This window comes from Arabidopsis lyrata (assembly GCF_000004255.2).
Source record: "Arabidopsis lyrata subsp. lyrata unplaced genomic scaffold ARALYscaffold_5, whole genome shotgun sequence".
Lineage (NCBI taxonomy): Eukaryota > Viridiplantae > Streptophyta > Magnoliopsida > Brassicales > Brassicaceae > Arabidopsis > Arabidopsis lyrata.
In genome coordinates this window covers 18,806,072-18,815,802 of record NW_003302551.1, presented here as the reverse complement: position 1 = coordinate 18,815,802, position 9,731 = coordinate 18,806,072, and the positions used below count along the sequence as shown (strand labels likewise).

At 44.7% G+C, this 9,731-nt stretch overlaps 2 protein-coding genes across 3 annotated transcripts in view; both read left to right on the top strand.

The window, feature by feature from the left end:
- Nucleotides 1-7,109, top strand: part of LOC9314271 (MATH domain and coiled-coil domain-containing protein At3g58270) — a 13,043-nt gene extending 5,934 nt beyond the window's left edge. Inside the window, exons 2-6 of one of the 2 annotated variants that reach the window (XM_021024919.1) lie at nucleotides 5,309-5,326; nucleotides 5,476-5,599; nucleotides 5,691-5,848; nucleotides 5,988-6,292; nucleotides 6,449-7,109. In XM_021024919.1, coding sequence (XP_020880578.1) covers nucleotides 5,493-5,599; nucleotides 5,691-5,848; nucleotides 5,988-6,292; nucleotides 6,449-6,853 — 975 coding nt within the window. In that variant the 5' untranslated portion in view covers nucleotides 5,309-5,326; nucleotides 5,476-5,492 and the 3' untranslated portion in view covers nucleotides 6,854-7,109. The remainder of the gene's footprint in view (nucleotides 1-5,308; nucleotides 5,327-5,475; nucleotides 5,600-5,690; nucleotides 5,849-5,987; nucleotides 6,293-6,448) is intronic. The other variant, XM_002878157.2, reaches the window with a different exon arrangement.
- A 642-nt stretch (nucleotides 7,110-7,751) lies between these two features.
- Nucleotides 7,752-8,577, top strand: LOC110228564 (MATH domain and coiled-coil domain-containing protein At3g58400-like). Its single transcript, XM_021026248.1, has 2 exons — nucleotides 7,752-8,361; nucleotides 8,530-8,577. Exons 1-2 carry the CDS (start codon nucleotides 8,065-8,067, stop codon nucleotides 8,575-8,577), a joined length of 345 nt encoding a protein of 114 aa, XP_020881907.1. The 5' UTR covers nucleotides 7,752-8,064.
- The last annotated feature ends 1,154 nt before the right edge of the window (nucleotides 8,578-9,731 follow it).

Below are 9,731 nucleotides of genomic sequence, written 5' to 3'. Positions count from 1 at the left end.
GTCGGAGGTTGAAGCTAGACCGCTTAAGGCATCGGCTGATGTGTTCTCACCTCGTGGAATTCTGGTTAACTCGAACTCTCCGAACTGTTTTGCCAAGTCTTGCGTGAGAGCAAGATACGCTTCCATTCGTTTGTCTCGAGCTGCATATTCTCCATTGAATTGATTAGCCACGAGCTGGGAGTCGCAAAAGGCTCGTAGCTTGTTGATCTTAAGTCCCCGAGCCAGCTTAAGTCCTGCTATCAATGCTTCGTACTCTGCCACGTTGTTGGTCGCGTCGAAATTTAGCCGGAAGGACTGTTCAAGGATTTCACCCTCTGGTGATGCGAGGCGGATTCCGACGCCAGAACCTTGTTTTGAGGATGAGCCGTCGACGTGGAGGATCCAAACAGCGTTGGGTGACTCTTCTCGGACGTTCTCCGTTGGCAGCTCGATGATAAAATCGGCCAGGACTTGAGATTTTGCGCATGTTTTGTTTCTGTATTCTACTGCCCACTTGGCTAAGCGTCCCGATTGGCTTGGACTATGCAAGATGGTTCGGAGCGATACGGGCGCCATGACGATAATCGAGTGAGACTGGAAATATGGCCGTAGCTTCCGAGCTGCCATTACTACGGCGAGGGCGAGCTTTTCAGTTTGCGGGTAGCGTGTTTCCGCGTCGGAGAAAGTTTGCGAGACGTAAAAAATCGGCTTCTGCTCCCCTCTGTCTTCCCTGACTATGACTCCGCTTATAGCCGTGTCAGAGACTGCGATGTATAGGAATAACGGCTCGCCCGGGACTGGTTTCGCTAACACCGGTGGATTAGCCAAATACTTCTTCAGTTCCTGGAAAGCTTCTTCGCAGCGGTTGGTCCATTCGAATTTCTTGTTCCCGCGCAGAGTATCGTAGAAAGCTAGGCATTTGTCAGTGGATCGCGAGATGAATCGGTTCAAGGCTGCGACTCTCCCGGTGAGACGTTGGACTTCGCGCTTGTTCTGCGGTGAGGGCATGTTTAGTAGAGCATCGATCTGCTTCGGGTTTGCCTCGATGCCTCGGTGAGTTACGAGATATTCCAAAAATTCTCCAGACTTTACCGCGAAGTCTGACGGAAACAGTCGCCTCGATGCCTCGGTGAGTTACGAGATGCTTCATGTTGTGCTTGTTGAGCTGACGGAAACAGTCGCGTAGATGGGCTATGTGATCGCTTTCTTCAAGGGATTTGACTAACATGTCGTCGATATAAACTTCCATCGTCTTCCCGAGCTGTTCGGAGAACATCCTGTTGACGAGCCGCTGATACGTCGCGCCGGCGTTCTTGAGTCCGAAGGGCATGACTTTGTAACAATAGATACCTCGGTCTGTGATGAATGCTGTCTTCTCGCGATCGTCGGGATGCATGAGAATCTGATTGTATCCTGCAAAAGCATCCATGAATGATAGCAACTTATTTCCCGCGGTAGCCTCTACTAAACGATCGATATGTGGGAGCGGAAAACTGTCTTTAGGGCAAGCTTTGTTTAGATCGGTGAAATCAACGCAAACTCTCCACTTGCCGTTCTTCTTTTTAACCACGACAGGATTCGCTAACCAGTCCGGATATCTTGCTTTAGAGATCGAGCCGATCTTTAGGAGCTTTTCTACTTCAGCGTTCACTGCATCTGCGCGATCCCGACCCAATTTTCTTCGCTTCTGCTTGATGGGCTTGAAAGACGGGTTAACATTCAGCTCGTGGCAGATTACGTCGATGCTTACCCCAGGTAGATCCTCAGCCGACCAGGCGAAGGTGCCGATGTTCTCCTTGAGGAAAGAGATGAGCTCGGTCTTGAGCTCTTTGGTTAAGTCGCTGCCAATTTCCACACATCGTTCAGGCCGTTCGTCGTCGAGGCTAATGGAGATTGCGAGATCCGAGGTAGGCTTCTTCTCCTCGCGCGCCTCCTCGATCTGTAATTGCTATAACTGTTTAGATATAGCCTTCTCTTCACTCCGGCCAAGTTTCGATTTCTTGTGATCCGTTTCAGCCTTTATTTCAGTGACAAGGTTTCGTAGTTTGTGTGCTGCCATGAAACACATCCGAGAATTTTTCTGACTGCCCCAAATCGTTTTCACGCCGTTAGGGGTCGGGAACTTGACACACATATGATAGGTTGATGCGACAGCTCGCATTAGATTTAACCACGGGGTTCCCATTATGGCGTTGTAGATTGTAGGTCGATCGGTGACTAAGCAGTTGACTATCTTTGTTACCCCGCCGGCTCGGACTGGTAGTTGGATGGTCCCAAGCGTCATCAAAGTTTCCCCCGAAAATCCGAGGACAGGTCTCGGAGTCGGAATCACCTGTGACATGTCGATGTTCATTCGTTGGAGCGTTTCGCGAAAGATCACGTCAATGGTGCTGCCGGTGTCAATTAATACTCGGTAAATATCGTGGTCTCCTATTGCTAACGTGACGACGATTGGATCGTTATGCGGCATGTCGAGCCCATTTGTCTCGCTTTCTTCGAACGTGATCACGTCGTTAGGTCGATCGAAGCGTCTCGTCCAGTTGCTTGGCGTCTCGGCTCGGCGCTGATAAGCTTTGATTGCCGCTACGGTGTCGGAACAGTATGGTGATCCACCCATTATGGTAAGAACCTTCTGTCGCGTACCATCTCGGTCTTCGTCTTCCGTCCCTCGGGTTCTTTTCTGTGATTCCTGGTTCCTTGGTTCGGGATCTCTTCCCGGGTTAGTCTGCTCGGGCTCTGGTTCTGGCTCGAGGTCCTTAAGAGTAACGTTTGTTCCGAGTTCTCCAGCTAGGAATTTGGTCGCTAACTTGGCTCCGAGGCTTCGACATCTCGAGGTATGATGGCCAAAAATTTTGTGGTGTTCGCAATATTCTTGATCATTGCTTGGTGGTTGATCCCTTGTCCAGGTGAAGGACTCTCTTCCTCGCCCACGGCCTCGGCCTCTACCGCGGCCACGGCCTCGGGGCGTGTCAATCTGGTAGCTATGGTATCCCGAGAAATTGCGCCCTTCGTGGTGCGTATACGTACTGCTTTCACGTGCCTTTTTCTGGACCGGAGGCGTCACTTGGGCTTTCTCGGTTTTCTCGGCTCGGGGCGCCTGTTTTGTTGGTTCGTGCCTCTTTGCTAGTAGTGCCATTTCTTCTTCGTGGGCGACGAAATCCGAGGCTCGATGCAGCGCATCGCGAATTGTCGTTGGTTTAGACAGATTCAACTCTTTCCTGAATTCTGACTTGTACCAGAGAGCTTTCTTCAAAGCCGAGAGAGCTGCTACATCTGTAATTCCTTCGACTTTGGCTAGCGTCGATTTGAAGGTCTTGAGGAAGTCCCTTAGCGGCTCGGTGGGCTGTTGAGACAAGGACCATAGATCCGCGTCGGAAGTTCCGGGGTCGATGAGCACGGAGTATTGTTTGAGGAACAATGTCGACAGCTCGTCGAAACTATCAATCGAGTTTCGTTCCAATCTCGAAAACCACTCTAATGCGGGTCCTTTGAGATGTTCCACGAACAGTAAGCACAGACCCGCATCCTTTTCTCCGGGCTTGAACCTGGCTCGAGCCACAGATATCACGAACGATTTAATGTGGCACTTCGGGTCAGTTGATCCGTTGTAGGAGTCGATTCTGAACTTTCCCAGGTTGGACATCGTCGTCTCAGAAATTCTTTTGGTGAAAGGCGTATTCCGAGATTCTTCCAAAATTCGGTCGATGTTCGGCGCGGAGGATGAGACGCTATGTATCTAGGTTTTGACGAGCTTCATATCGGCTTCCGCCTTGGCTAGGGAGGCTCGGATCTTGCTTAGCTCGTCTTCTCTTTTGGATTCTTCGGCCCACCTTATGTTTTCCTCAGTTTCTTCATCATCAGTGAGATCTGTTCGCTCGGCGGAGTTAGCTCTGGCTCGGGTACGTTCATCTTGCAGATCATCTGGCTCGTCCGTCAAGTCCACTGCGTCCGGCTCGGTGGGATTATCCTGGTTTTCGCGCCTGACAGGGTCGGCTCGGGTTGCGACTCTGGTGTTGCCGGTTGGTGTCGCGAACGTGAGTCTCGTTGGGTTGATGCCAGGCAAGTCCCTCCGAGCTCGTGGTGGCCGAGTTTGGAAACGTGTGGTTTTTTGTTGCCCGCGTGTCGCGATTTCGTCGACTCGCTGCGCCAAGGTTTGGTTGGCTTTCTCTTGGTCGTCAGTTTTCTTCTGGAATTTAACCATCAGATCTTTCAGTTCGGCTAGAGTCGCTAGGATCGTCGGATCGGCGGCTTGAGGATTCTGAGGGTTCGGAGGGTTCGGAATTCCTCCTCCAGCTGGTGGTGTCTGACGACTGTCTTCGCTCATCGTCCTTTTCAGTAATCGAGTTCTGCGTCTCAGGGTAAGAGAATTCTAAAGTATCCCCACAGACGGCGCCAAACTGTGGAAGTCGAAACTAACACAATCGAGATTTGTCTAGGGTTTTATTTTAGGGATACGATTTGCGAGAATCCTCAAAGAACAACAGAAACGATTGATACCAAAGATGGTGTTCTTGATATTATTAATGAAAAGACGATTTTGATCGTACAAGAGTTTGATCATAAAAGAAAAAGTGTTTGTGCTGTGAGAGCTTTGCGTAATGTAATTTCTAGAGCGATCTTGCCTCCCCTTTTGCTTGAGCCTTGAGTCTCTTTATATAGGGATGATAAACCGCCTCTCCAGCGATATTCTCGGAAGATTTCCATTTATCTTGAAGTCGGCCAGAATATCGCGGATTAGGACAATTTCCTTATTCTTCGGAGTTTTCCGGAAAATTTCCTGATTTGAGTTGATCCTTCGCGATTCTTCCTTATCATTTCCGAGTTTATCGGAAATGATCCTTCTTTTTCGGAAATGATAACTTGCTTGGAAATGATAACTTTAGAGGAGAATATTTACTAAGTCTTTGCTTCGGGCGATGACGAAGACTTCGCCTCGGAGAACTTGTGCAACCGGCTCGGGGACAAGAGAGGCGTGACCTAGGCTCCCGAGGGAAGGCGGCTCGGGTTCACAGAAAGATCCAGCTCGGGGGGTCTCGACACAAAACGGCTCGGTTTCACGAAGTGAACCGGCTCGGTCACTTGAGGGGAGCCGGCTCGGGTTCACAAGCCTGCTGACAGATCCCGAGCAGACTATGGGTGTTCCCCGAGGTGATCGATGCGATGACCCGAGGCGAGTGGCAATCTGACCCGAGGTGAATGACAGTCCGACCCGAGGTGAATGGCAGTTTGTCCCGAGGCGAATGACAGTTTCCACCGAGGTGTCTTCAGAAGTTCCCTGAGGCGTTCGAAGTTCGGCTCGGTGCTATGGGATGAAATCCGACCCCAACAGTTCGTTACGTCGATTCTGGTAAGCTGTTAAAATTGATGTTTAAGAGTGTTGTCGTACAAAGTGTTAGAGTCTCTTTTAGGGTTTTGTTGCTCGAAATTGTTGCGTGATTGTTCGATTTTTAATTAAAAACTAATCCTAGGGTTTTAATTCTTTTCGTGTTCTGGTAGCTTGATCGCAGAGAACAATGGGGAAAGAAGTTGATAAGAAGTTCACTTGGTTGATTAAGAATTTCTGCTCTCAGCAATCCACAAAAATTTACTCTGATGAATTTGTCGTCGACGGCTGCAAATGGTAAGAAGTGAACTTGTTCTCTAATGATTTCATCCTTTTAGTTCTTTTTTTTTTCTTCGTGAAATTGAGGATTGACTAAATTTTCTTGAAGGCGTCTTCTGGCCTTTCCTAAAGGAAATGGTGTTAAGCATTTGTCACTGTATCTGGACGTTCCTGGTAGTCAATTTTTACCTGATGGATGGAGAAGACACGCAGATTTTCACTTAAGTGTAGTGAATCAACACTCTGAAGAACTCTCTCTAACCAAAGGTGATTGCAACAGTTCTTGTCTCAAAATTCTTATATGTTGTTTTAGTTGGGTTGGTTTAAGACTAGTGACAAAGTTCATTCATGGCTTTATTTGAGGTGAAGTCAATGACTAAATGGAATTTATTTCGTTGTTGTACAGCAACACAACAATGGTTTGATGCCACTGCTTGCGACTGGGGTTTTACATCAATGTTTCCCCTTAACAAACTTCATGATAAAGATGGTGGATTCCTGGTTAACGGAGAGCTCAAGATTGTTGCCGAGGTATCTGTTCTTGAAGTTATTGGAAAATTAGACGTACCAGCGGAATGTGAAGAGACAACCAAAGTTCTAAGAAATGTAGAGGAAAATGATGGTGCAGAGTCTTCTAATGATTCACTCAAGGAAGCTTCATCAGTAAAAGAAAGCATAGATGTCAACGGCTTTCGAGTTCTTCCTTCACAGGTATGAAATCAAGAATTGTGTAATTGTTTCTTAAAAATTCTAATCTCTATAGACATGTCTTCTATTTATGCTTCTCTGTTTTGTGAATTGTTTCTAAAGTAGTAGGAGCACACTTGTAAATTTTTTCTACTTAATTCATCTACTTATCACTTTCAGGTGGAAACTGTGAGCTTTATATTTGAAAGACACCCCGACATTGCGTCAGAGTTCCGTCCAAGGAATCAGCATCTGAGGTCAGCTTACATGAATGTCCTCCTCAGCCTAATTGAGACGCTGTGCCAGTCGACTCAGGAACTTTCCAAGGATGATCTGGCAGACGCAGACGCTGCTCTTGCATACTTGACAGACGCAGGGTTGAATCTGAATTGGTTGGAAGAGAAACTCGAAGAAGTATCAGAAAAGAAGGAGAACGAGGAAGCTGGTGAGACTCGGGTGCAAGAAATAGAGGAAGAGTTGAAGGAATTGAAGCTGAAGTGCTCAAACCTGGAAGCTGAGCTGGAGAAGGAGAAAGCAAATGTGTCTGTGGCCAGAGCTCCTTTCTCGTTCGATGATGTTGTTTAATGGCTTCAGTATTCAGATTCCTTCTTATAGTCCTGTTCGGTGTTTTTAGTCGTCTTGAAACTCTGGAAGATAAGTGGCTTAGGTTGGATGTTTCCGCATTTTGTGGTTCTTGACTCGTTAGGTTTCTTTAATCCGATCCATTGTCTTTCTTATAAGTAAGTATTGTGGTTCTAGACTACTACTAGTCAGATTTTGGTTGTTTCGTTTAGGTGTGTTTCTTTTGCGTATAGTTGATATACCAAGTTGTGGCTACAAACCCCGATATATTATTACTGTGAAGGATTAACAAAACTCAAGAACTTTGGTTCAAAATCTTCTTGATTCATCTGCCCTGACTCCTGAGGAATCGCCAAACGTACACGTATGGAGTTTCAGTATTTCTAAATAAGTTAAATCTAATCGAATATACGCATATCTAAATATATGTAATTACCATTACCAAATCGTTGGAGTTAAAGTATCAAAATATATAAGGACGAGACCTAGACAAGTCACCGTTAAGTGTTAACATTTAGATTTTCGACGCGACGCGATTCTTTTGTGAGGTATTGGAAATTTTCAAGGCTTTGATTCCTAGTTGATATTTCTCGAGATTGTTGTTGTTTGATTGTTTCGATTTATAGATTTGGGTATATACAACTCCAACTTTGGTTCTAGGGTTGCACGTTCTCTTAACATCTGGTAATTCGATTGCCAGGACTCATCATCAAGATCAATGACGAAACAATTGCAAGTTGATGAGAAATTCACTTGGGTGATTAAGAACTTCGATTCATTGGAATCTGATTATCTACATTCTGATCAGTTCGTGGTTGGTGGCTGCAAATGGTACGAAGACGAACTTGTCTTCTAATATTTTAAGGCCATTTTTAGTTTTACGTACGTTTAGGTTTACGGGATATTCTCCTATGTTTTTTCTGATTGTTTTCTTTGGTTTTTTGCTTGCCGGCGTCTTCTGGCTTATCCCAAGGGAAATAACAGCCCTAATAATTTTTCTTTGTATCTAAAGGTTTCTGATTATGAATCATTACCTTGTGGATGGAGCAGACACGTACAAGTTTGGTTTACTATCGTAAATCAAATTCTGCCTAAAGTCTCATACATGCGAGGTTTATATTTCTATGCACGCTTAATAAGTAAATGCATTTCTAGTTAAAATTTTATGATTCATACATGTTCGTGGGACTTTTGGCTGCTACGTGATTCTAGTTATGTATTGGGCAAGAAAACTGTGTTTGATCAGTTATATGTTTCGTGACTTTACAGAAGTACAACACCGGCTTGATTCGAGCTGTATCTACTGGGGTCTCCCAGCAATGTTTCCTCTTACCGCTCTTAAGGCCCTAAATAGTGGGTTTTTGGTGAACGGAGAATTAAAGATTGTTGCCGATGTTAAAGTTGTTGAAGTTATTGGCAATTCAGATGTAGCAAAAAGTCCTCTGAAAAGGAAAAAGCTCAATGATGCGGAAACCTTGTCAGTCAATGGAGTTCAAGTTCTTCCTTCACAGGTCAGAAACTTGGAGAAGAAAAAAATGATGTATATATATATATATATCACTCGCTGATTTTGGGAAAGAAATTTTGTTTTCTGACTTCTTAGTAGAAACACTTCTAAAAGTACAGAGATATTGAAAGTAATACATCTATACTTTATTTATTTTCTTTTCTACATCCAGGTGGAATATGTGAGCCGTATTTTTGAAAAACATCCAGACATTTATTGAAGTTAAACTTGATTTTGGTTTAAGCTTAATTATGGGTTTATAATTCAATATTCTATATTGGATAAAACCCAAAGTTAAGCCTAAGTTCTAGATTTCTCTAGAGCATCATAGAAAAATCATCACCTCCTTAAATGTTCTAGAGAATTCTATTAGATAGATATTTAGAAAATTATGTAGAATAATCTAGAAGTTTGTAAGATAAAATCTAGATATTTTAGTAGAGTTATAGAGATGATGGTAGAATAATCTAGAGACTTTGTAAGCTAACCTTGGAGGCTATAAATACCTCCTCACCCCCCTCATTTGTAATGAAGTTGAACAAGTGAATAAAAAGAAAGTTCAAATAAAAGAACACTCTTTAAAAGTTCTCTAAGTCTCTCCAAAAGTCTTTCAAGTAGTCTCTAATTGTTCTTCCAAATTTTCTATCATACTTAGAGGGTTTCTTATCTTGATTATATCGAGTTTCTCGGGTATTACGGTCTTGGGCTAGTGCTAAGCACTATCGAGTCGGGTTCTTTACATGGTATCAGAGCCATTCTAATATTGTGCTCTTCAAGATCGGGATTATAGGAGAACTCGGATCTACTCTAAGTATGGAATCTATGGGTCGTGTTGTTGGATTGGGAATGGAGATCTTAAACCAATCTAACTACCGGTTATGGAAGTCATGTATGGAGTCATACTTGGTTAGTGAGGACTTATGGGATGTCGTCGGCGGAAGTAATACTTCACCACCTACCGGAGATGCTGCAACCGCGGAAGCGACAAAGGAGTGGACACGTAAAAATGCCAAGGCGGAGTTTGCTTTAAAGAGGTCAATATCCTCAGGAGTATTTGAGCATGTCTCAAGGTGCACATCCGCTAGTTCAATTTGGCAAGCGTTAGATCGACTGTTCAACAAGAAGAATGAAGCTCGTCTACAATTGTTAGAAAACGAGTTGGCAAATGCGAAGCAGGGGGAGTCTTCAATCTCGGAGTTTTTCATCAAGGTAAAGAACCTTTGCTCTGAGATAAATAGTCTTAATCCGGAGGAATCAATCTCGGATGCTCGGTTGAAGCGGTTTATTATTCGAGGTCTACGACCCGAGTATACACCGTTTGTGACTTCGGTTCAAGGATGGGCTACACAACCTTCCTTGGAAGAGTTTGAAAAT